Genomic DNA, 27,603 nt, shown 5'->3' on the forward strand with positions numbered 1-27,603 from the left:
ACAGCTTTCCCGGTTGTCCCCCGCTGTTGATGGCCCAGATTGGATGTTGCAAGAGCCAAGTGACCAAATGTTTGGAGATAATCCAGAAATTGTTGTATTGGCTTATATATTTGGATTGAAACATGGATTGTCCAGCCATAGCTTTGGAACAAACACTCAACCTTAGAAATTATTATAGAATTTTTGTGGAAACTATGCTGCTATTTCTGATGTTTTATTTGGTTTAGGAACAATATGTGGCAAAGACCAAAGTAAGGTATCCATTAAGCCTGGCAATCATCTGAATTAGGTCAGAACCCAGTCTGAACGGCTAAAGTCCCTGTTTGAGTGAAGCTCAGACGTTTTAAATCATAATCACATTTGTTTGGTCACTGGGCCTGTGGGAAGACCTCCGTTAAGACCCTGTGAGGTGAAATACTGAGGAATGGCACGCGGAAGTGCTAATCGGATGAATGGATTGGTGCTTCTTAGATTTCCGGCTTTGTGGAGTTAGCTGCTTAGCTAATGTTAGTATGTTAGTGGCATTATGTATAGGCCTGTTCTTTTCTTTCTTTTTTTCTTTTCTTTTTTGGCATTTATTTTTAATCTATCTATAGGAAAGTAAGACAGGAAAGCACTGGGAGAAGATGGAATGATATAAAAAAAAGGTATATTGATGATACCATTGTTGCCACGTTTTGAAGAGTTCTTGTTCAAGTTCATGAAAGCTGTACATGTGAGCTGCCCTGGATGTTAACAAGATGGTCGGAGCAAGATGGCGATGTACATTTTCTACCAAAAATACTAATATTTTGAACTCTAGTTCTACAACATGAAGAATAAGGAATGCATTTTTTCACTGTTTTTATTCAATCTATGAAGGTGCTGTATACTGAATCATTATATATTCTATCATACTTGTACAGTACTATCATATTTTGCACATGTAACACTGCTAGTTTTATAGTAAATTAACAAATTTACAAATACAGGCACCGCATCCCTTGCATGTTTTCTCGCTAACAAAATCCTGAGTTTCCCACTTTTTGAATACACCATTTATCTTTGCACTACGTAAATTTGTGAAGGTTTGGTCACATTAACCATTGTTTAGCAAATTTCACCTGTGAAATCCATTGTTTCAATAGGAATCCATGGGATGGGAATTTTGTGTGAGAGTGAAACCAGATTTTACAGTGGGTTCAGTTGAATCACCACGTTGAGCAACAGACAGTGACTTGTGTGAGTGGTGCGTTATATGTTCCTACCATAGACTGTGAAAAAAGATGGATGACGCACCGTCACTCTCTTCCATAGAGAACCTCAGGGATGACGCGTTTTTGTAGGCCAACTGGGAAGTTAGCGGCGCACGGGTTCCCTCGGTTGAAAGCCTGTGCATTTTTCCCATAGACTTTTGGAAAATCGCAGAAAATAAGCTCTGTGTTTAACAAAGGGTTATGACGCTTACACGTTATGTCTATCAAGATAATGTTTACAAGTTAAAACAACAAATACATTTTGAAGCCTAAATAAAGTCGTCAGATATAAAAGGCTAACAGTAGGCTATAAACGGACTACAGCACACCATGGTCGCAGATCAACGTCGTCACCACCAAGGTTCTTCAAACTGTATTTAAAAACAACGTTATTTAAAAACATGTTCACCGATTATGATCTGTGCTGTGTATAAATACTTATCCACTTTTTCATGAGAAATGCTGAGAAATGTCCTGTTTATCATGATGACGTATAAAGTCCCCGCCAAAAGTAGTAGTCCCTTTTAGCACTTTGTTAGCAACCGCCATTTTTAAGACACAGTAAATGTTTAAAAAAATCACAAGCGGGTTATAACTGGTGTGTTTTATGTCATAGATCAAAACGTGAAAATATTTAGAGGCTTTGTTAACCACAGACCTTATTTCAGGCAATTTAGCAAAAACCCGTTCAAAAAACCCATAGACTTTACGCCGTTGGAACCGGAAGCCCTAAAATGCTAACTTCCGGGTTTTGCCTACAAAAATGCGTCATCCTGGATGTACTCTTTAGTAGTTTTAGTTTGTTTATTGATTTATAAAGCACTACTAAAACAACAGAGCATCGACCAAAGTGCTGTACAATGAAGAATTTCTACATAAAATAAGACACAGCACCAAACAAACCTCTAAAACAGTACACACAAAAGGCGATGCCTCAACACACTGCAGACTCGAAAGCTAAACTAAAAAGATGAGCCTTCAGACGTCTTTTAAAAATGTTTAGAGTGGAAGATACTCTAATATGAGATGGTAAGCTATTCCATCTCTTTGGTGCTGCCACTGCGAAGGCACGATCACCTTGTATCTTGTCCTCTGAATAATAAAAAAGAATTAAAACCGAAGCCACCAATCTGTCAATATGGCACTGACATCTTGAGTCTCGAGTCTGCGCATAGTGAACTTGGAGCCCGAGTCTGCGCAGTAGTGAGCACGAAGTGGAGCCGCGATATCAATATCCCGCCCAAACTCAGAACAACTCATTATGTCGGTGTGAAATAAACATTTATGGAAATATAGAAATTAAAGTTAAAGCTCCAATCTTAAAACAAACTTTTTTAAAGAACGAACACTTGAACTAACACCAGCCTGATAAAAACTGCCTAAAATGACAGAGACCGTCTTTAGGAAAAAAATGTTTAAAGTGTAATTTGATTGTTTAGTTTGTCTCACGTCCCAAGACATTTCATGGAGAGGGCGGGGTTTGTGACCTATACTGCTTCCACCCACCTGGGGGGTGATCGAGATGCTTTGGTTTTCAGGACTCATATGGCACGCTTGGTTCCTACACTATTGACATAATAGTTGGAGGCCTTTTTGCCTATAAAATTTTGCTAATGTGACTGCACCATAAGTCAAACTTTTATTTAAAGCTGCAGTCCGTAAGTTTTGTCTCTTTGTTGCCATCTCTGTCTGAAACCTGCAATTGCAGTTGTTTGCGGAATTACCATCTTTACGTGGGATGTGCCTTGGCACGGATGAATCTAATGCTTTGAGGAGAATGTGTGCTTTTCAGTAGGGCTGGGCGATATATCGCATGAGATTGTCACGCGCATTTCGTCAGTAAAGCCAGTTTATCGGCATCACCGCTATATCGCGTGACATTTCGCCCAGCCCTACTTGTCAGTCAACGCACTGGGGGATACTGTACTTCGGGATCACAGATTGTAGTCTTGGAAGTTTGACCAAAACAACAATTTTCACCGGAAAATGTCATCTAACAAATCTGCCACTTTTGTTCTGACCAACTGAGAAAAAAAGCATTACAATAAATTGCGCTACCAATGGTGATTAAATCTAAAGATCGCTCAGCTCATATCATTATTATAATTGATATATTTTGTTCTCAAATTGTTAATGTTAACAACATCAGCATTGCACGACTACATGTATTTAGTGTGTATTAGCGTTACCTGTAGATTTCAATTTCTGTACAGTCTAATCTCTAATTGTCCATTTGTCATACCATACAATCCACCATCAAAAATGACAAGTTTAATGATTTCAGCTGCTGTGAGAAATGGCTATAAATGATCCACTACCTGCAGCATCCTCACATGCCGTATATCCTACTAGCTGGGACTCTTTATGTAAACAGATGTGACATAATGACGCAAAGACGAACGGCTGCATGCTCGAACTTCCCGCGGAAACCCAACTTTACCGATTTTATTATAAAACATTATTACAAGCTTACGGTTATGAATCGGGCTAAAGTAAGGAGATAGTTTTGAACACTGGCTGGTTATGTACTTGCTCAAAAATTTATTTTGGATAATTATTAAGCAAAAAAGTTACAGACTGCAGCTTTAAATATAAACCCTGAAGTTTTTACCAGCTTAAACTCTTAATAAATCATTAAAATATTGTAAAATGTTACAAAATAACTTTTCACACTAAAGTTTCACACAAAATAACAAATCACACTACTCTAGTCAAATTTTTGTATTTCTCTCTTCCAGAAAAGCTGCTACACCTTTCGTACCGGGCTCAGGGCCAGCGTGTAAAGACGAGCTGTTTGAGTAAACTGTTTGGCTTGTGAAGGCGGCTACAGGAAATGTCAGTGAAATCATTAAATGAGGAACTTCCATCATAAAGAGGAGTTCAAAGGGATTCCTGCTGTAGTGCCTTTATTAAAACAGCCCTGACAGCGTGCGGCGTCAGCATCTGTATCGCAGCATGGAGTTTATGGAGAAAATTACAGAGAGTGTGACACTGTTCCAAAACCTAGCGTGCTGCCTTGCTGTCCACCGCCTTATAAGACTTGAAATGTAGAAACATACACAGTTATGTCTGCAATTAGCATTTATCACAGGAATCTCTGTGTTAGCATGTTGCTAAGCTAACTATATAATACTCATAAGCATAAAAACACAAAGATTGAGTAAAATGGTTGCATTTTAATTGGATTGAATTATTGTTTTTTTTAATTTTGCATGTCAGATTGTCTCTTATCTTAGAATGCTGCCTATGTAGTGAGCTCTCTAGGGTTTGGAACAGAGTTTCTCTTCGACTTTCTTGTCTCATTGAGGTTTGTGTGCTGACAAAATTGTGTGAGAAACTGTTCTCGTAGAAGAACCCAAAACCGTGACCCTACTGACCCTTTTCAATTGTGAACCATAACTTAATTATACTAACGCACACACACTAACACACTTGCCTAAAACCAGAGGACGCTCTGAGAACCCTCAAAGGATCAAAGGCTGCATGCCAATGCGATCTCCCGGCGTGTGAACCGCAACTGAGCCCCTTAAACACACGCAGACAGCCACCGTCGTCAACGGGGACTGGCACGCTGTTGCTCCGGAGGGAACGCCCCCCTCTGCAGCTCACAGAAAGAGGGGGAAACAAAAGACTGATACAAACAAAGACAGATGGATAGAAAGAAAATCACTAGAATGAGAGCGTTAAGAAAACGCTATTAGAATGACTGAAAGAAATAGTTACTGAAAAATACTACAAATATCAAAAAACAAATTACTAAATGTGAATTAGAAACTGCAGTGTAAGTAAAGCTGTGCAACTAGTATCACAACTACACTACACAAACCTTCTACCACCTTCAGAACCACAATATAACAATTTACTTTTCTGATATGATTTAGATGAGAACAAATTTAGATTTGCTTACTATATTAACATTTTTGTTGAATATAGTGCTATTTTTATGATCCACATTCATTGAATGAAAGAAAGATAGCAACCTAGACATTCTACTAATCATCCTCTTTTATATTTAACAAACAAAATAAAATCATGCCGGTTTGGAATGACATGAGGGTTATTAAACGATCACAATTTTCAATTTCCAAACTACTAATTTATTAAGTGTTTAAAGCACTACGTTTTTTCCTGCCTCATTTATTGGATCCCATTCCTTGTGTGCCAGGGTGGAAGCGGGCCACGCTCCCTTCCGTCTCTGTTATCTGAGTGTGTGGTATCGCAAATCTGCATTGCAGCTGTCGACTCGCTCTCTCATGGGCTGCAGTTTTATGACATTTACCACAGACATTTCCCTCCGCATAGTTTTCCTCTTCGTTCTGGAGTACCTCAAGGTTCAATCTTGGGCTCCCAGATTTGTGGAGGAAATGCTGGGCCAAAAAATGCCAGTTTGATGTAGTCGACTTTCTACAGTGAGATTCGAATGGGCCTGTAATGAGATTTGGCTCTTATTGTTGTGACACTGACAAATGACATATCTTCGACTCCACATCAAAGACCTCTGGGATAGATTTACCACAAAAGACTTTCCCCTCTGTCACTACTGTCCACACCCATGGAATTATGGGACTCTTGTCACACAAGCATAACTCACAAGCAATGAAGTCTCCAATCAGTTTGTCATACATTTTGTGGATCAAAAGCGTAAAATACCATATATGTAGCCAATCAGAGAGACAGTTTAAGCACTTCTGTCACAAATCCTGATGGTTTCATTTAGCTTTTTATTCGTTTTTTACGAGACTTGAAGTGAAGTGTATCATTTTTGGGCATTTAAAAATGCTTTTTTTTTCTCAGGGAGTTGATCATTTGATAATGAATGGTTCAGTCCGACTAGTAAACGATTCATTCAGTTTGATTTGTGACCAAATTGCGAATTGTTTAGTCTGGTGTGAATAGATAATTTGGTCTGATTTGTGAATGATTCGTTCAGTCTAATTTGTGAACAAATTGTTCAGACTACTTTGTGAACAAATCATTCATTGTGAATTATGAATGTTTCGTTCAGTCTGATTTGTAAACGAATGCTTTAATTTGTGAATTAATTGTTCTATCCAGTTTTTCAATGAATCGTTCTGTGTATTGTTATTTATTTCATTCACCCTGGGGGATTTTTGGAGTTACTCATATGTCAAGCATACATGTTGTGTTTAATTTCATTAGACAGGTTTTTACAGCAGTGTTCACTTATTTATAATGTTTTTTATGTCTTGACAAAACTTGGCTTAATGTTAATGTTAATGACCTTTAAATAAACAGTTCAGCCTCTGAGGACAGATTTAAAACTGAGCGTAGGGACTGGTTTCGGTCGTTTGTTCTTACCCTGTGATTGACAGGTGGAATAATTAGCCAGTGAAATGCTTCTGGGTTAATTCCACTGTCACAGGTGAATTCTGCACTCCCTAAAAATACAAACAAGTGTAAAAGCATAAAATTATATCTAGTAAGTCCCCCTGTGGTGAAAATACATTTTTTTATGTTGTTTGTTTAAATGTCTATGTAGTGTTTTTAATATGCTTTAAGACAAACCATGTGCAAATTCATAAGTCAATACCATTGCTGAGTATTTTATGTTTAAATCTGCAGTAAACCAAAGACAGTCTCAAACCCGCTGTTTGAAATCGCTGGGGTTTCTTACGTCATAAACTACCTTGTAACCAATCACGACAACGTATCGACGGGCTTTAGCATGTCATTAACTAAGAGTCTCAAAAAAAGGTAATTCCGGTATATTTTTCTGCTGATATGAAAAATCGGGTAGATTTAGCATTATGGCGGGTGTATGATGCATATTACGATGTTATGATGAACTATATGTCTTTCTCCACTGACGTTCTGAGTTGTTCAAAGCGTTTCTAAGAATACTGATTGTTAGAAGGCAGCTGACTTGTGTGAATGTGAACATGGCAAAGGAACATTCTAAAACGCTTAACGTGAAAAAGCTTAACGAGGCTTAATTTACTAAGACAGTTTTATTAAACCAAACTTAGTAAACACTATACTAATAAAGCATAGAAAAGCAGATGAGCCCAGAATATGAACGCAATACGTTTAATTACACATTAAGCATTTTCCTCCCATAAAGAAAACGCATAACATGGCTTAATGTACTAAGACAGTGACATTAAAAGACCAAACTTAGTAAACACTATATTAATAAAGCATACCCTTCTATACAGAAAAATTGGTTAGTAGGATACATTAAGCGCCTTTTAGCGTTTTCTTTATAACAGTTTTCTATGGGACGGAAATCTTAACGTGTAATTAAACACATTGCGTTCATATTCTGAGCTCATCTGCTTTGCTGTGCATATGGTTTATTAATATGATATTTACTGAGTTTGGTTTTTTAATATCACTTAGTTAAGTGAACTAAGAAACATTAAGCGTTTTAGAATGTCCCCATGGTTTGAGTAACATTAGCAACACATTATTAGCTGTTTAAAGGGTTAGTTCACCCGAAAATGAAAATTCTGTCATTTATTACTCACCCTCATGCTGTTCCACACCCATAAGACCTTCGTTAATCTTCGGAACACACTTAAGATATTTTTGTTAAAAAATCTGATGGCTTCATAAGGCCTACATAGGGAGCAATGACATTTCCTCTCTCAAGATCCAGTACAGTGGTTCAATATTAATATTATAAAGCGACGAGAATATTTTTGGTGCGGCAAAAAAAAAAAAACGTATATAGTGATGGCCGATTTCAAAACACGCTTCGGAGCGTTATGAATCAGTGTGTCGAATCTGCGGTTTGGAGCGCCAAAGTCACGTGATTTCAGCAGTTTGACGGTTTGACACACGATCCAATTCATGGTTCGATATGCTGATTCATAACGCTCTGAAGCGTCCTGAAGCATTGTTTTGAAATCGGCCATCACTATATAAGTCATTATTTAGTTTTTTTTTGGTGCACCAAAAATATTCTTGTCGCTTTATAATATTAATATTGAACCACAGTACTCACATGAACTGATTTAAATATGTCTAATGGATCTTGAGAGAGGAAATGTCATTGCTGGCTATGGAGGCCTCACTGAGCCATCAGTTTTTATCAAAAATATCTTAATTTGTGTTCCGAAGATTTACGAAGGTCTTACGGGTGTGGAATGGCATGAGGGTGAGTAATAAATGACAGAATTTTCATTTTTGGGTGAACTAACTCTGTAATAACATAGTCAAGCAAAGCGCTAATCATATTAATTACCGTTATGAGTCTGACGATGAAAAAAGCTATACCATTGTGCAGCATTTACCTCAGTAAGTTGACCAAGTGGATCTCGTTTGAGCTTGTGCAAGTGAATGGAGGCGGGGGCTAATTATCATATATTCATCATATTCATAGATCCGTGTATATTAAATAAGGCAAGGATGTAGAGTTACATTGAAGCTAATATAAGGCATTAAGAATTTTTTTCACAGGAAAAAACTTTTAAATATGTAATTTTTGTGATCAAAGAGTTTTAAGGGATAAAATTATTGACTACAGGGGGACTTTAAAGTGAGTAGAATGTATGGTTGTTGAAATTTTTCTCAACAAAAAATTGTCTCGACAACATGAAGCAGAACAGCATTAACTTCTATTTGGAACAAATAAATTACGTAATGTGACATTTTATGAGGTAAAATTCGGTGCAAAATTAAATAGGATGTGCTACTGTTATATACTTGTGTAGAAAGTAAATGGTGTCAGATTTGATCTCATGTTTCACTACTAATTCCGTGCATTTAAGACTGGACGATGACCCACTGACAAACCTCTGAAGTGATATATAAGATCTGTTTCCCATTCTCAGTGCAAGCCGATACTTTTTAAAGTTGACCGGCCCCAGCAAGTGTGTGTGTGTGTGTGTGTGAAAAGGGTCTTGAAAGGGTCTTGCTCGGGGGAAATGTCAAATGGCAACATCTTTCCCGCAGTTCTTTCTTTCACTCTCCTTTTGACTGTATTAACTTGTTGCTCACTGATGTATGTTTGAAATTCTCCCTTCAATGTGCCTCAGTCCCTGATCTTATTTGCACTCTCTCTCACAGTCACCTCCACTTGAGGAAAATGAATCTTCAGTTTAAAGCGAGCAGGATTTGAGCAGTGTTAGTCGGAGGAAAATGTCAGCGTGTCTGTCTGAATGACTATTGACAGAAAGATCTGTGAAGCAGAAAGCAATTTAAGAAGAAAAGGGCCATTTTACTGTCACTCCGCGTCGCAGAATGACCGTGACAATCAGCCATTATCACTAAACACGAGTCAATGAACATGCCGTATAAACAAACAAATAACAGTATGAGGTTTGTTAAGTCGCTTACTGTGATAAAACCAACAAAAAGGTGTTTAAATTGGACAGATACTCAGTCAAATCACTTCTTGTGTGTAAAGGCTAGCTTCACTATTGCTATTGCTAATAGTTATCGTTAGCGATCTCTTCTGAGTTTGGCTAGTAAACAACCACCTATAAATACACAGAATGTCCTGACAACAACCCAGAACACCTTAGCACTCACATAGCAACACCCTAGAATACGTTAGCATAGTGGTGTAAGTTTTGCATGGGTTAGCATTGCTAACATTTACTTCAGGAAAGAGTTAAAACTTTTCAGTACACTGAAAAAATATTAAAATACACAAAAATCTTGACCTTCCTAACCTTATTTGATACAAATACAAATATTAATTTGATAGCAAATGGATTAGCTTGATAAAGATGTCTACCAAGTTGTTTAGCATTAGGCTACTTATAATTGTGCTAATTGTTATAATTTGAATACTCTGTGTGAAAATGTACATTGTTTTATGTGTTTCAGCTTGGATTGCTAAACGGGTTTATATCAGTGCTCTCAGAGTTTAACCTTTGACCTGCAGGAAGAGCATGACATTACCAAGTGCGTAGGTTGTTTCATTAGACTCTCAAAATCACAATATAATTGGTGTCATTGCTGACACATATAATGATCTTTTTGCTGGAATGTGCAGAGACAGGTCAGACTGCTCCGCTTCACCTCACAGAGCGACGTTGATACATCTGTGTGACGGCTGCTACAGACGAGGGTTTTCATGCTGTTGGTTACAGGGGCAAGGTAGATTTCAAATTATTAGCTGTAGATTGGATCAATATTTGCTCTCATTTCACAGAACAAACTTGAAGGAATGTGTGTCAAAATACAATGACCTTCCCTCAACACACACACACACAGACACACACACAGCAGCTACAGTCATCATCTCTCTGACGGCCTCAGGGGTTTGTGTGGGGTTGTGGGTGAGCAGATTCACAGAGCTGATTGTAAGCCTGTTATATATTGGCTGTATATCTGCACAGAGAATAAATGATATCTATAAACTGAAGACAATATAAAATCTATCTTTCTATCTATCTATCTATCTATCTATCTATCTATCTATCTATCTATCTATCTATCTATCTATCTATCTATCTATCTATCTATCTGTCTGTCTGTCTGTCTGTCTATCTATCTATCTATCTATCTATCTGTCCTTCTGTCTATCTATCTATCTATCTATCTATCTATCTATCTATCTATCTATCTATCTATCTATCTATCTGTCTGTCTGTCTGTCTGTCTGTCTGTCTGTCTGTCTGTCTGTCTGTCTGTCTGTCTGTCTGTCTGTCTGTCTGTCTGTCTGTCTGTCTGTCTGTCTATCTATCTGTCTGTCCGTCTGTCCTTCTGTCTATCTATCTATCTGTCCTTCTGTCTGTCTATCTATCTATCTATCTATCTATCTATCTATCTATCTATCTATCTATCTATCTATCTATCTATCTTTGTCTATCTGTCTGTCTGTCTGTCTGTCTGTCTGTCTGTCTGTCTGTCTGTCCGTCTGTCCTTCTGTCTATCTATCTATATGTCCTTCTGTCTGTCCTTCTGTCTGTCTATCTATCTATCTATCTATCTATCTATCTATCTATCTATATTTGTCTATCTGTCTGTCTGTCTGTCTGTCTGTCTGTGTCTGTCTGTCTGTCTGTCCTTCTATCTATCTATCTATCTATCTATCTATCTATCTATCTTTATCTGTCTGTCTGTCTGTCTGTCTGTCTGTCTGTGTCTGTCTGTCTGTCTGTCTGTCTGTGTCTGTCTGTCTGTCTGTCTGTCTGTCCTTCTATCTATCTATCTATCTATCTATCTATCTATCTTTATCTGTCTGTCTGTCTGTCTGTCTGTCTGTCTGTCTGTCTGTCTGTCTGTCTGTGTCTGTCTGTCTGTCTGTCTGTCTGTCTGTGTCTGTCTGTCTGTCTGTCTGTCTGTCTGTCCTTCTATCTATCTATCTATCTATCTATCTATCTATCTATCTATCTATCTATCTATCTAGCTATCTATTTGTCTATCTGTCTGTCTGTCTGTCTGTCCTTCTGTCTATCTATTTATCTATATGTCTGTCTGTCTATCTATCTATCTGTCTGTCTGTCCTTCTGTCTGTCTATCTATCTATCTATCTATCTTTATCTGTCTGTCTGTCTATCTATCTATCTGTCTGTCATTTTGTCTATCTATCTATCTATCTGTCTATCTATCTGTCTGTCTGTCTATCCTTTGTGTCTATCTATCTATCTATCTATCTATCTATCTATCTATCTATCTATCTATCTATCTATCTATCTATATGTCAGTCTGTCTGTTTCTCTTTGTCTGTCTGTCTGTCTGTCAGTATCTGTCTATCTGCCTCTCTTTCTATTATCTATCCGCAGTATGTATCTGATTGTCTACAAAAATGGTATGTCTGACTGTATTACCATGGTGCATGTCCAAACAAGCATGGTAGCACGCAGTACTTTTTGGTACTTTTGTCTGTTAGTAATCTCTCTCTCTCACACACACCTATTTTCACTTTCTCTCTCAGTCAGACATATTCACAGCATCTACTATAAGAGCCAATGACTTGCTGATGTAATATGTAGCAGATAAATATGCTGGCTCCATGTCTTCCAGAAGGGCTGTTTCTGCTCCAGTGCCTCCACACCTGGGCAACTGCTCTACAGCCAACATGATATGATTATTAGATCAGTTTATTGTGTGTGTTTGTCTCATTTAAACATACACCTGCTCCTATGATCAAATTTATATTCATGATTTTTTGATTACTTCACATTTCTCCTGTTTAAATGAAATCAACTCAGTAGATGGCATGCAATACTACATCTAAAACATTTGAAAGATAATTTTTATAATTATTTTATTGAGAGAGAATGTACAGCAAAAATTAATTTGTCAAACCACAGAAATTCTGGACAATATACTGTCAACTAATCAGTCAGACACATTCACAGCATGTAAGCCTCAATGACTTGCTGATGGAATGAATGTGTAGCTGATAAATATACTCTGGCTCCATGTCTACCTGAAGGTATTATAGCATCTATTATTTATGTATAATAGGGTCAACCGTGCTAAATTTTAACACATTTTACTCTACTTTACACATACAGTATGTCTCAGTGTATGTTTATATTTTAAATAAACAGGAATAAAGATGAGTCAGCACATAAAACAGCAAAAATGGCATATGTCATATGTTGTTTTGGCATTATTATAGTTTATTACAGCATTAAAAATGTGGCTACTGTATTTGCCCCAAACTGGCATTTATATATAAAATAAAACATCTCTGTTTGATAATGATGGAATTGTTATGTAGATTCAAGGGCAAAATATATGGATATATTCAAGACGAGATTCTTGAAATCATAAACTATTGTTAAAAAAAACAAGCATTTTTGTCATTGGAGAAAGATGCACCATCCCACCTTCTTGTCATAGAGTAAAAAGCAAAGTCATATTTATTAAGGTCTGTAGGGTGCGCTCTTTCCCTCTCCCTGCTGAAGGAAAGGGGAGGATCTCAGGATGTCTTCAAGGACAGCCATTGGTTTACCGGGCGCATATAAAACACAGCACATACCCAAAAAGTGTAATTCAAGCAGTTGATGAATATCCCTGCAGGAGAGGGAGAGAGAGAGAGAGATCAGGATACGGACAGAGGGAATCCGCACGTTTCTCAGAGTGACTATAGAAAGCTTTACGTTGTGCTCCTCCGCGGACTTGCGCGTAAAGACAATCAATGAAGGAGAGAAGATCTATACAGAAACTGTCCCTTCAGTCCGGAATGGATCCGAGTCAGAGCCTCAAATGTAAGATCGTGGTCGTGGGGGACAGTCAGTGTGGGAAAACCGCTCTGCTCCACGTTTTTGCTAAGGACTGTTTCCCAGAGGTGAGATGCGTAAAATCCAGTGGGCGCGCAACTGAGTCTTTCGATTTATGCATTAGATTTTAATATGTGTTTTAATTTATAGAGCCTATCTACATTTTAATCTCTTAAAATAAACATGTTTGATCACATATGCAATTTTCTTTCATATTTCTTTATCCTAGAATTACGTGCCCACTGTGTTTGAGAATTACACAGCAAGTTTTGAGATTGACAAGCAGAGAATAGAGCTCAGCCTGTGGGACACCTCAGGTGAGTCTCAAATAATGTTTTTGTCCTGTATGCATCTGTACCATATATTGTGTATACACTAAATATATGCAGTAGTACAGGGGTCTTCAACCCTTTTCAGGACCCTTTGGTGAATAGAGAACCAGGGTGGGATAATATGCAAATATTACCATATTCATGCATTAATGCTGAACTTTAGCTTCTTTAGTGTTGGTTGGATTTGTATAAGTTAATATATAATAATAAAAATGTGTTTAAGATAATAAAACAATAATTTGCGGACTCGGCATCGAAGACACCCCTAATTATGTATATGAATGATTTAATTGATATGTAGAGTAAATGTACTACATGCACTACATAATGCCATAATGTTGTGAACATTGTGGCTGTTAAGATACAATTAAGTCAGTAAATGCAGGTCTTGTTACAATTAAAAACTCGGAGTTTGACCTATGCATTACCTTCAGAAGTTCCTAATTTGGTGTATTTTATGTCAATTTAGTTAATTTATGAGACGTTGGTTCAAGACATGTTCAAACTTGTTGTGTTTCTTAATAAAGCCAGTGAACATTTGATCATTTTGATGCATCAGTGTGTTGTGCAGTGCAATGACGTGATTGTTAGAGCTTACGTTTACGCCTGGAGGAAAATCTGGGTTTGTTTAATAGCTTTTCTTTCCTTTTCTGAGCGGTTGAGCGATTCTTGGTTGTTGAGTCAGTACGACAGCCTGCCAAGCATTTAATCACACACACACACACGCACACACACCCTGCTTATACACTCTCACACACTCCACCCATCTGTGGAATATGATCCACGGACACCTCACTTTTAAGGAATGTTAGGATAACATCACGGGGAATGTTGCTGTGAATGAAGCCTAAACTGTTGCCACAGCTGGGGTCGTGCTGCAATTCACACATTTAACAAAACCAAATAGCCGTGACTACACAGGCAAATTAGAGTAGGGTCTTGACTCACTGAATGTAGGGTATTGGTACGTTTCCAGAGCTTGTGCCCAGATCACGCAGGAGAGATCAGACCTGCTGTCTGGAGGTAATCACAGGCCCTGTAAAGCATCCAGCCAGACAGACTGCTTTAGATGGTGGCCTCTTTGGAGCTTAGCTATGATATGGGGTAAACTGCATTCAGACCTGAACCTGGGGCTTTAACTTGTTTGTTGCTGTGTGTGGTCTGAAATGTACAGTTGTGTGCTAAATATTTCCTCCACCATGTATATGTTAAGCCACCAAGCTTCTTCACTAGGTAAACCAGGAAGGATATGCTGTTTGATCAACCTTACCAGCTGGGTTTTGCAGCCTGGCCAGGAAGACCAATATCAAATCAGCAAAGCTGGTCTTTTCAGGAGGGTCTTTTTAACTATATGCAAATAGTAATTTTCAAAATTCAGAGTTATATTCACAATCTGAATCAATTTCTTGCATCCAAAACTATGTGCCAGTCTTGAGTAATTTCCTAAATCAAGAACCATGTGCTAATTTGACCTGCTGAAAGGCTATAAAGCTTATGTTGTGCTTTGAATGCTGGCATGCTAGAGTCTTCTTATCTATCTTAACCAGCAAAACTTGATGACAATGCTGGTTCATTAGCTAGACCAGCACCAAACCAGTCTTGGCCGAAAAGGACATTCATGCTTATTGATCACATAGTAGAATCAGTCCTAGATCTAGAGAACAGAACTAACCTAAAACCAAATTTGCAGCATTGAATCATGCTAAATGTGAATCTAGATTATAAATCTAAATGTTACATTTTGAGCTATTCCCTAAAACTAGAGGAATGTGTATAATCTTGAGAGCAGATTCCAACAATTGGACTCATGCGCTCAATCTGGATCAATTTCCTGAATCAGAGTCTGTCCTAAATTGGAAGTACTTGCCTAAATTTTGAAGTTAATGCTTAAATCCGAAATCATTTTCTCAATCTAGAACCATTTTAAAGCTCAAACTAGAGCTATATCTGATGATAATTTTAATGCATGGTGGTTCAGTTTGGTTTGTGATGTAGGTAGGTACAGGAAAGTGTTCGGCTGACAGATGTCTGCGGTGGGCGTCTGCGGGCAGGACCGCCCGTCTGGTACTGACGTTTGGATATGTAGTTAGTTGCTTGTGTCAGGCTGTGGGCTTCCAGTCTGCTGTTCATTACTGTGTAAGTTATTGTGTCAGAGCCAGGCTCCAAGGTCTCCCCAGTGTGTGTGTGTGCGGTCTTTTCTCTCAAAAGCCTAAGTCCAGGATTTAACAAGTTCCAAACACACCTGAGCACATTCCAGATAATGAGAGAAAGAGACATGTGGACTAGGAAACCTTGTGTTTTTTTTTTCTTTTGCCCTCAAATAATCTTACATTTATTTCCTTTGAGTGTTTCTGAACAGTCGATGAATTCAGGGGTTGCTCCTTGAATTGCCCCAATGGATAGTTTCTTGGCATCTCTTCTTTTTGTTGCTTTGTTTCCAACAGCTGCCACCCCCGTCAACCAAGAGGCTGGCTGCTCCTGTCATTGTCCACCAATCAGCTGTTGAGTCACGACCCCATTCACCATTCAGCTGGCAATATCCGTCACTGATCCACCATGGAACCCATTGATACAGTAGAAAACATGCGTACCACTCCGAATTCAAACAGTTAGCTTCGGAAAAAGTACAACCAAGAGTTTTTGTGTCGAGTACAAAAGAGGGGAATGCAATCTTGTTTCTTTTTGTTTGTTTTAGTTTTGATTGAACTCAACTCTTGGGGAACATCTTTTTTAGGACTGTCGCCCATTGTTGTGTTTGTTAAAATGATTCCTGTTCACCGCAATGAAAATCCGGGCAATCTTTGGTCATTATTTCAATGTCAAAGTGCCGTTGCCAGTCCACTGCATGAATGTTTCATTAGGGGCTTCTTGTGTATATCGATTCTGGGCTTAGGAAGTCCTTCTAAATCTGAAACCCAACTGTGTATGTGCATGTATTGTGTGTTATATGACACACAAGAAGCCAAGTGTCAGGATAACACTACCAGAGACGAGGGACCACATGCTCTCTGATCTTCTCGATGGCCATGAGCATGAGTGTGTATATCCCCTAATAGCCGATCCTCTGTGGAATCGGACCCCCTTCCCCCATCTTGTCTCTTCCAGACACTTATTGACCAGAAACCCCCTGCAGATATGAAGTTAGGATCTTGACATGCCTGTCTCAAAGGTTCCTTATCCACCAGTCAGACCATGATCAATCAATATACACGCACACTGCTCTGGGATCGTTTTGTTCCTTTGTGAGTTGTACGTTTTACAATAAGCATATTGTTTTGGATAACTATAGCGCCAAATTCAGTCCATTGTTCCTCAAGCGTCCTATCTCTTTGCTCCCCTAGGGCCGGTGACATATACGCGGTCATGATGATTGGATGGTGTCTTTGAATTGGCAAGTTTGACTGGGTGACCTTGTGAGATGTCACTTGTTTGCAGCTGAAATATTTTATCAGACTCCTTGATCAGATGGCTGAGGATGTGGGCTGAAAGCTGGAATAGATATTCCTTTACAAAAATGTAAATATTCCTTTACAAAAAATCTAGCACAGAGCCTAAAGACTAACAAATTTAAACAATTTAACTATTATTAAAACTGTAATAGTACACTGAAATAGGCTATTAATTGGGCAAATTTAAGTGGCCATTTATGGTTAAGAATCACTACTAGTAGAATATCCTAGAGGTTTAGGGTGGGGGGCTTTGGCCAATAAGATACCACCTAGCAACTACCCAGAACACCCTAGCAACCACTTAGCAGTTCTATAGAAACCATGCCAGGGACATTTATTAAGAAGGTAAATGGTCAATTTCAGTCTTTAGAGTCGAACTAAAGAGAAATCTTAAGCATTTGAGGGTTGCTTTTGGAATTTGTAGATTTAGAGAGGTTAAATTATAAATGAAGTGTTTTCTAATGGCTTCTTAATCTTGATCATTCTTAATCATTCAGCTATTGCATTTTTTTTCAAAGTCTTGACCTAAAATGTTGTTATCTAACCTCCTTAATCCAACCCTTGACTATTATCAGCAAGGGAAGACCTCATTATCAACTAACCCCCGAAAACAAAACGTTCCCGGGATCATTTGAATGGGCTCCTGCTGGGACAGGCTCTCTCAGACCCACTCCTCAAAGCTGGTCAAAGCTTTCAGTTGGATCATATTTCTAACCTCGGCGATTTGGGCCCGCATGCCTCACATTCCTGTAAGGAAAGGTTTGCTCTCTTTCTCCACAAAGCAGCTATTGTGTGGTAGGCCGTCAGGGGAAAAAAAGCACCATGTGAACCGTTATGTTCTCTGAAATTATTCTTACCTTGTTAGTCAAAGAGGAAATGAAATTCAGGAGGAACTTGTGGACTGATGTGGAGTTCAAAAAGACCTTTTTGTAAAAGTTTGTTATAGTAGTTTAGCAATTTATCAGAACATCAGGGATTTTCTATAGCGTAGTTTATGGGTTATATTTACTTTGCAGAGTTGGAGAATTGTGTGTTTATTGCTTTATGATGTAGATCAAGAAGACAGTGAGGGATCTAAGCCAAAAAAAAAAGGCCAGTGGCCAAGAATTCTTTACTGTGTGTGTGTGTGTGTTTACGTGGTCACCACATGTTTAGAGAAGCATTTGAACACTCAGGGGAATCCATCAGCTGTCAGTATCCCTCACACACACACACAGAGCGGGAAAGAGAGATACGTGTGTATTAAGGAATCTAGTGTGTGTTGTGATGGTTTCCTACAAGTGTGTTTCACTGCAGTTAGCTATTACTTACACAAAACAGACACACACTCAGCAGGGTTTTGATTTGTGTGCACTGGACAGAGAAATAAAATAATGTTTAGTGAGCTGTTTAGAGAGAGAACTGTGTGTGTGTTGGGGGATAGTAGTAGAGAGTGTATATATTCATGTATGCATGTGTGTGGGCATCTATTGTGTCTCACAGAAAAGGCAGAAGGCCACACAAACAAAAAATTTTTTTTTTTTTTTCTTTCAAAACAACTTTAATATTTAGATCTAGATACAGATGCAGTTACTACTTGACATTACAAATTAGTGTTAAAATGATTAACCATAATAAAAAGCAAATGTCTCATGTGAAACAGTGAAATGTTGTCCGAGTTGTTTTCTTGTTTTTTGGCCTGTAGCTGTGGCTGGAATATGAGCTGTAAAGTCCTGTGGCTGCTTGTGTTTTCAACTTCACATTTTTCTACTTAACTTCTGGCACTGTGAATTATCTTTCTGTCAAACTAAACAGCCCTCACTTCTCTCTCGCTCTCTCTCGTAAACACCACTTCTGTCCTGGAATCTGGCACTTTATAAATGTGTTTGTCCTATGTGGATTTTACATACCGTGTCTGGCAGAGTTAGCAGTGGGCGGGAATGCTTCGTTCTGTCAGAGTAAATCCTGGATTGTACTGTCCTCACAAAGAAAAACATCTCCGGTTTTAGCCAGGAGGGAAATGCTACATCTGGCAAGGGTCTAGTTATTAGCTCTGTTAGTTAAGGCAAGCATCCGTATTTTTATTGCTCATACTTTGAGTAATGGATTTGAAGAATTATCTTGTGATTGTGTATATCATTATGAATCATAATTTAGCACTAGCTAAACTAAATCCACATTGCACCAGTGACAAAGAACTGGAAGTGTTCTGTGTACTGATTATTTTTTTTTTTTTAGGAATAAAAACCTTTTTAAAGGCTATTTCATTCCTTCTAGAAAGCAAAAGTGTGCTTTTATGTGTAAAAGTTTCATGTTTAGTATGTCTGAAAAGGGGCTTCAGTGGTTTAAAAATTCATGAATGTTTCCAAATTACTGTCTGTACTGCGTCGCTGAGTGAAAGTTAAATGAGGTTAAGTAATATATTGACAGCCCTCCAGACAGAACCACTATCCTTGTCTAGTTCTTAGTGCATGCGTATGTTCAAATGAACTTTCTGACAAATCCACCTTTTTGTGTTACAGGCTCTCCATATTATGATAACGTCAGACCACTCTCGTATCCAGATTCGGATGCTGTCATCATATGTTTTGACATCAGCCGACCAGAGACCCTGGACAGTGTCCTAAAGAAGGTGAACATTTTTACATCATGCAGTAACTGAGCTGACACACTTAATGTGAGCTAAACAAGAAGGATATTCCTTTATTAACATCCTTTGTTGTTGCTATCAACCAGTCATATTTTAGGACTGGGGTTGGGGTCTTGAAGAATATTCCCATCAACTCATCAGAATTTAGGATTAGAGCTGGGTTTCAGGGATTGAACGACATTGCTATCAACAATCAGATTTTAGAACTGGGGTTGAAGAACATTCCCATCAACTCATCAGAATTTAGGATTAGAGCTGGGTTTCAGGGATTGAACGACATTGCTATCAACAATCAGATTTTAGAACTGGGGTTGAAGAACATTCCCATCAACTCATCAGAATTTAGGATTAGAGCTAGGTTTCAGGCTATCAACCAATTGGATTTTAGGGCTCCAAAATGACCACCTGAGGTTCTTGATTTGAAGACATGCTGGAAAAAAAAATTATCGTCTAAGTAGTTGACATCTTGGTGCAAAATATGGGTGTGGTGCACTGAATTTTAGTTTCTTGGATATCGAACTGTAGGCTTGACCTTACAGGTTCCCAACAGACTAATTGGCTTTTAAATGCCTTGACTGTGATTCAGAGAAATTCTTCTAAAAGTCCTTTGTGATCTGCCCATTCTTTGTTGCATCCCAATAAAGTCATCCTTTGTTTGGTAGGGTTGGATGTCTTCTCGTAGACTCTCGGTCTGGGGTCAGGTGTCTGAAATAGCCTGTGGCACTTTTTCACTTTGTTAGGCCTCCCTTCAAAGTATTGTGCAGGCATTAACTAGACCATGTGAGTGGAAGTTCAGCCTGATAGTTTGACTTAAAACGGTTGAAATGTGGGTCACAGAATCGGAAATACGATCAGGCTACACGTGGGTCCCTGCTTGAAATAAGCTAGTGCTGTCTCCCTGGACTTTGAGGCCTCTGGGAGCCAGAGGTGAGCACAAAAGGATCATGGGAACGAGAGAATGTAGGGTGTCGGTGTTCCTGTGTGAACAATCGTATGGCTGTGTTGTACCCGCCTGTCTCCTGCCAGATTAAATCCGGTGATTTAATGCCACGCCAACACAAATAAATGCTTTGTTTGGGAAAGACAGGAATGCAGATCACCTGTAGCATTGTTGGGAAGACGCGCACACACACAGATACACACCCTGAAAAGCAGCCATTACAGTGCAAGCTTATCCCCGCAGGAAGCATGTGCCTCACCTCTATCAAGGAAGATTAATACTCTTGTGAAAAAAGGGATGGGATGGAACGTGATATGCTAAGAGAATGGGAACAGGAAACACTTGTTCTTGTCTTTTGTCCTCTCTCAGACAGGGATGGATCAAGGCCAGTTGGTTTCATCTTTCCGTGTTGGTTTTGTGTCTTTCTCTCACAGTGGAAAGGAGAGATCCAGGAATTCTGTCCCAACACAAAGATGCTCCTCGTCGGATGCAAGTCAGACCTTAGGACGGACCTCACGACTTTAGTGGAGCTGTCCAATCACAGACAGACGCCGGTGTCCTACGATCAGGTGGGTGGCTCTCATATAAACTGCATTTGCAATTTGGATGGATGGCATTGAGACACCCAACTTCAGGGCTTTAATTTGCCTCATCTAATGCCTATCTTATTACTTTACCAGTAATTACGTTTATCTGCAAAGGCAGTTCAGCAACATTGCAATGGTTTAGGTTACTAATCTAATCCGTGATAAAGAGCTAAATCTTCCTGTGCACAAAGCTAAACTTAATTTTGATGAAATTGCAAGCAGTAATCGTAGCACTTTAGACTGCGAATCGCAGTTTAACTGTTAATTGCTGATTTCGGTTCTCATCCAAGCTCATTATGTCCTCTTTCTCTTTTAGGGTTCAGCTATGGCTAAGCAGATATCCGCACCTTATATCGAATGCTCCGCAGTGCAGTCGGAGAACAGTGTGCGGGACATTTTCCACGTCGCAACGCTGGCTTGTGTAAATAAGAACAACAAAAACATCAAGCGCAACAAATCGGCACGCTCAACCAAACGCATATCACATATGCCTAGTCGACCAGATCTTGCTGCCGTGTCCACAGACCTACGCAAAGACAAAGCAAAGAGTTGCACGGTCATGTAATGCAAGGTGTTCGGGGGGAAAGATTCATTCTGGGAAACGGTGAGGGTGGACTGTGGAAGCAAGAAAGGTCTGGAATTGCCTCCAAAGACAAAGCAAAAGTGGAGAGCAGGAGTGTTTACTGAAGTCCCTGAAGGTCTCTCCGGTTTGAGGGATCCACTTGTTGCCAGAACTCGACAAGCTTGAGGGCGTAAACCCATAGTACGGCCCAAACCACCTCTCCTAAACTTATCCTCTCAGCAGGAGGATGTCACCACCCTCTCGGCCGATGGGAGGCCTTCCTTCCTGCTCCTGGATGTGAAACTGCTTCCTCTCTGGAGGGTTCCTTCTGGAAGCTTCTGCTGCAGGAAAGGAAGGAGGAAGTAGAATCACATAACCATTGAGTCCAGAGTTCCGCTGAGCTTTGGTACACAGCTATTTTTAAAAGATGCACGTCGTTTCAGTTGGTATTAATGGTTGCACAATGAAACAGCGAAGGGGAAGATGACTTCCATAATGGCGAAATTTGGACAAGGACAACTCTCGCTTCTTTCTTTTTGAGTCTGTACAGCTAAATGAGGATATGAAACGAGAGTGTATCACTGTGGTTACGGATCACTTCCTCCTTCGATCCTTCTCGGTCTGTTTTGTTTCTTCTGTAGACCAAGAGCACGAGTTTGTGTGTGTGCGTGGTTTTCGTTTTCTTATGCTAAGCTCAGCTAAAACTGTCACCATGGATACGCCGCTGGTATATTTGAACTCGCACTGTTCTGTATAACTCCTCATAATCACATTACGGTTCATTAGGATTCAGAAAAAGAAAAACCAAAGAACTGGAAGGTTTTCAAGTCGGATGACTCAATGTTTGATGTTATGGAGTGCATGATGGATGTATATTTGAGGGCTTTTAGTGGATCAATGATCTTTCACGGTTCTGTAAGAACATGGTTCCGCTTGTCTTTATAGACCGGTTATATGGAAGCGCAGTAGTATATAGTAGTCATTCGCATTCGGTTTATCCCTGAAGGGGCATTCACATTGACAGAGATTTGCAGCGACAAAGCATCTGGAAGTCATTAATTTGCAATGAGAGTTGGTGATTTGAGGCCACATGAGCAACAGAGACCGTTTACAATGCAATGCAGTTTAAAGTTCAACTTCATGCAAATCTGGAACACAACTAATGTCGGGACGCATAAAAAAACAGTGCAAAATGCTGTTAGCATGTTAATTTCTGGTGAAAATGTCAAATATAAGGCTAAAAAATGTTTTTAAAACATATTTAAGACAAAATCTTGCTAAACTAGACAATCTCGCTAAACAACCAGTCAGTTTTTGGACAAATAATTGATCATTGTTTAGAAATGCGTACTAAAAACCAATAGTAGGCCAAATCCAATGATTTAATCTCTGTCAGTGTGAACGTTGCATAACGATAACACTATTGCAGTAACAAATGATTGTTGAACAAGCACAGAACTAAATTGTTATCTGTAAAATGTTAAGTGAACATTTGTGCCTTTTGTGACATCTTTGAAATTCTTTTAAGCACAAATGTTGAAATGATAAGTAAACAATCAAACATGAAATTCAAGGTCATATTAAACCTGCGCTTCTATCCGCCCAGTCCAAGAAAGGAACTAATGGATTTTGAAGGACGTTAAGAAAAAATTTCTCTCCTCTCTCTACTAAACTATGCAGTCTGTTTCTGAACACACGTGAGAGGATTGAGGAAAATGATTAATGGACATTCTTTCTCTTTCAAAACAAAAATTTGTTGCGACTCAGTATATTGCCTTGCAGAGCCATGGGAGGATATGCGTTCCACTATTGTAGTGCTTACAGTTTCTCAAAAGAAAATCTTCAGAAGTTTGAAGCTAGCTGCAAAATCTCATTTGCTGCATGTTTGTAGTTGCACTTTTTGTTTAAACTTGCGCGAAACAAATTTTTTTACATTCGTTTTTAATTGGTCAGAGAGAAATTTCTCAACCGTGTCACAAATTTGTTTCACATAGGCAGTATTACAAATGTTGGTGTGTGTACATGTGTAGGTGCTTATAAAAACAACAACAAAATGTTTCCTAATGTAGGATGTCTGTAATATTTTTTTTTTAATGCCTTCTGTGTGTTGAGGTCCATGTATGTCTGTTTTGTTGATGTTGCCATAATATTTATTGAATTATATATTTTTTCCCTTAGAAATAAATCCAAAAATAAAATGAAAAAGGTTTTTTTTTTTTTTATATGAAATATTTTCCTTTTGTGTGTGAGTGTGTGTATATACATTGTTGGGGAAAGTTACTTTTAAAAGTAATACAATATTGTTACTCCCTAAAAAAGTAACTAATTACATTACTTAGTTACCTGGGCTGGGCTTCTTTGTTTTTAACAACAAAAAAAGTAATATATTTGGCAAATATTAAGGCCCTTTCACACCAAAAGTGAAATGAATAAGCTTCAGACTTATGGAAATTTTGAGTTTGCATTTCAGTTTTTATTCATTTTGAGGAATACTGAATGTTTTCATGCAAGTGAGATGAGTAAATGCATGTCCACATTTAGTCTAGAACTACAATAGCCATCATGTTTACACGGCCTCGCACACAACGCACTTTAATTCTCTCAACATGGGGACAGGAGAGCTGTCAGTCAATAAATGGGAAAAAGTAACTTGCATTACTTATTTGAAAAAGTAACTTAGATATTTTGTTGTAAATTGAAAAAGTAATGCTTTACTTTACTAGTTACTTGAAAAAAGTAATCTGATTACGTAACTCAAGTTACTTGTAATGCCCCAACACTGTGTATATATCAAATATATATATATATGTGTGTGTGTGTATATATAAAAGCTGACAGTCTTTTTGCACGCAGTTGAAATTCATCGTCTCATTCCTTATTACATTCCGAGTAAGTGTGACTTTGCCCTGGGCAATGGATCTCTTCCTGTGCGTTCCTTAAATTCATTCAAGCGGTCTTGGGTCACTTCCCCCTGCGGAAGGAAATGACCTTCAGATGACCTTCACCCAGCCCTTTCCGGAGTCTCCATTCACAAACCCTACAGGGCTGTAATTCAGAGCATTCTAGCTTGATTTTATGCATTTAGAACTGAAAATATGGGCATAATTTCCCTCCATTCCTTTTTGGATTCTGTAGATGAAGTCACAACGATGCAATAAGGAGTTGACCAAACCTCTTTAACTGATTCTATATGCATTTATACAATTCATTTCAAAACATTGAATGTGATTTTCCTCATATATTGCATCAAATATTCTTCATGTGGTTCGGATGAACACTATTCATCATAAACTCTGAATATGAAAGCTGTCATTCAGGTATAGAGATGCCACATCGACAAGCTTCAGTCAAGGCTGGAATATTCGTTCTTTTATCCTCGCTGTCTTTGTGTGAATGCAGACTAAACACACTTTTTTACTGTCAAGTGCATCAGTCGATATTTTCCTTTCTGACAGACAGCTATGGCAGAGATGAATCCAGACCATTACAAACGCACACTGTGGCTCTGATTAATTGTGTGAGTTGTGAAAATGCTTTGTTGTTACGTTGAAACAACGCAGAGTGAAAGTGATTCATTGCAGCAGCATCTGACTGGAACACACATTAATAGTGTTTCCTTTACGCATGATAGCTCATATATCACAAGCAGAAACATGGAATATATTCATACAAAACATGATGAATGATAACACAGGCCTGTCAGATGGGTGTTTAAGTGCTTTTGTGCATATAAACAAAAGCAAAAGCAGTTGTGTGAAAATTCCTTGCAAGTAGTGGCAGTATTATGGTATAGTGATGACATAGGATGGCAATACTTTGGTACTTTCAAATATACCACATTACATGATAATACTGTGGAACTTTTTTGTAAGCAATTGGATGATTACCATATTCATGTGGTATTAATATACTGTAGTATTCCAATGTACTTCAAGGAGCACTACGATATTACCAAGCTACAAGTCCAAAAATCATGGTATTTCCATAATACATGTCCAAATAACTATGAAACTACTAAAAAAACACAACATCACCAAAATCTTTTTAGTAGTGTTTGCAAACACAACACTTTAGTAACCACATCTCCAAGGACAACTTTGCATGCATCATATTTCTTCAGAAAATCCAATCTAGTTCTAGATACAGTGTATCTTCAAACCCTTTTAACATCAAAACGTTGTTATGCATCTGTTACTCAAATTTTAGAGTTGTAGCTTTAGCCACTGGCCCAAATAAGCTAGACAAGCAACAATCATATCTGATGTAGTTTTTTAGTGAAAGTGTGCATCTCTGCTGGATGTTTTATGGTTGAACGGATGCTTGAATGTGTGAAAACACGGCTGCAGTCAGGAGAAATGTCAGAGACGGAGAACAAGAGAGATCTGATAACAAGAACCATTGATGTGTTGTGTCTGGTCTGGGTTTTTGTTTTCTAACACCTCAGAATATTTGACGACATACTGAAATAAAAGCCTGCCGGGTTTTAATACCTTGTGTGCTCAGATACCCGTGAATGTCACCGTCGTTGTTCTCACATTTTGTATTAATCGACCAAGGTTACTGTACGTGACAAATGAAATGTCAAGCAATATGTAACGCTCAAAACATCTCCTGCATTTTACTCTTGAGTGAATCAGGAAACTCAAAACCATTTAGCACTTTGGGATTCCAGCAAAAAAATCAATATGTTCAGACTCAAAACTCTCTGTACGTGTTTTATTGCTTTTGTGAGATGAACAGGGGTTAAAGGTCATATATGTGCATGTGTGTGTGTGTGTGTGTCAGACAGGGTACAGTGTCATATTGTTCATACGGCTATTTTGAGGCACATATGTGGTAACTTATATAGAGATGACTGTGTGCATTCACACGCATCGCTTTAACACCTGTCAGACAGGGAGGAAATTAAATCATGTCCTGGAAACACAAACACCCAAACGCACATACAGCACTGATAAGACAGGCACTAATTGAAATTCCATTCTTAATGGCCTCTAAGAGCAGATCAGCAATGGGCCGCACGGGTGATTGACTTTTATTGTGCTTTTGGTGTCTGTCTTGACCCGCCTAACCATGATCTCTTTGGGGAAAGAAGCTTTAAGAAGCTGCTGTGATGAGTTACAATGCAAGATGTTTTGTTTAGACATTTAGATCATGTTTTGTTGTGGATTCGTTTAGTTTGGGGCAAAATAGTTTATTAGAACATGTATATTGACAATTTTATTTACACCATTAATTTATTGTTAACAAAAAACCCTGCAATAACAACTGAACTCTAGAACTGATGCATTTTATACATCCCAGTGATGTAAATCTTTTGAAACTGTTCACTAAAAAGATCTGTTCACTGATTCGGATTCAGTAGCCATTTCTGGAGGCTACTAGTGAATTTGGAACATAATTACTCCTACTATTTCTGTCATAGAAAGATATGGTAAAAGTGGCAAGAGTAGTATACTAGTATGCGGTTCTGAATTCAGCATACATCATTACACAAACAGGGAGTGACACGTGAGCTTACTAAAATACTACTCTGTGTTTTTAAAACACTGAGAATTATGTTAGTATGCAAATCCAAATTCATTTGTGTTTTGTGCGTTATAAATGAGTCACTGAATCGATTTGTTCAAAAAGACAGAGGCTGCATAAGTATGCATACTTCCCTTATATACAGTAGCCAAAAAAACAGTGTGTGAAAAGTAATGCGTATCAATAGTACG

General features: G+C 38.5%; 1 protein-coding gene across 1 annotated transcript; it reads left to right on the top strand.

Annotated features, from left to right (window-relative positions):
• Nucleotides 1–13,176: 13,176 nt before the first annotated feature.
• rnd3a (Rho family GTPase 3a) lies at nt 13,177–24,495 on the top strand. The gene is made up of 5 exons (XM_067398564.1): nt 13,177–13,452; nt 13,614–13,701; nt 19,667–19,776; nt 21,169–21,303; nt 21,638–24,495. The coding sequence occupies exons 1-5, from the start codon at nt 13,303–13,305 to the stop codon at nt 21,884–21,886; spliced, it is 732 nt and encodes a 243-aa protein (XP_067254665.1). The 5' UTR covers nt 13,177–13,302; the 3' UTR covers nt 21,887–24,495.
• The last annotated feature ends 3,108 nt before the right edge of the window (nt 24,496–27,603 follow it).

This window comes from Chanodichthys erythropterus, chromosome 10 (assembly GCF_024489055.1).
Source record: "Chanodichthys erythropterus isolate Z2021 chromosome 10, ASM2448905v1, whole genome shotgun sequence".
In the NCBI taxonomy this organism is placed as follows: domain Eukaryota; kingdom Metazoa; phylum Chordata; class Actinopteri; order Cypriniformes; family Xenocyprididae; genus Chanodichthys; species Chanodichthys erythropterus.

Coding starts and splice junctions, on each gene's coding strand:
- rnd3a (XM_067398564.1), top strand. CDS start 13,303: ATGAAGGAGAGAAGATCTATACAGAAACTGTCCCTTCAGTCCGGAATG. Junction 13,453..13,613: donor CTAAGGACTGTTTCCCAGAG/GTGAGATGCGTA, acceptor TCTTTATCCTAG/AATTACGTGCCCACTGTGTT. Junction 21,304..21,637: donor CGCCGGTGTCCTACGATCAG/GTGGGTGGCTCT, acceptor TTTCTCTTTTAG/GGTTCAGCTATGGCTAAGCA.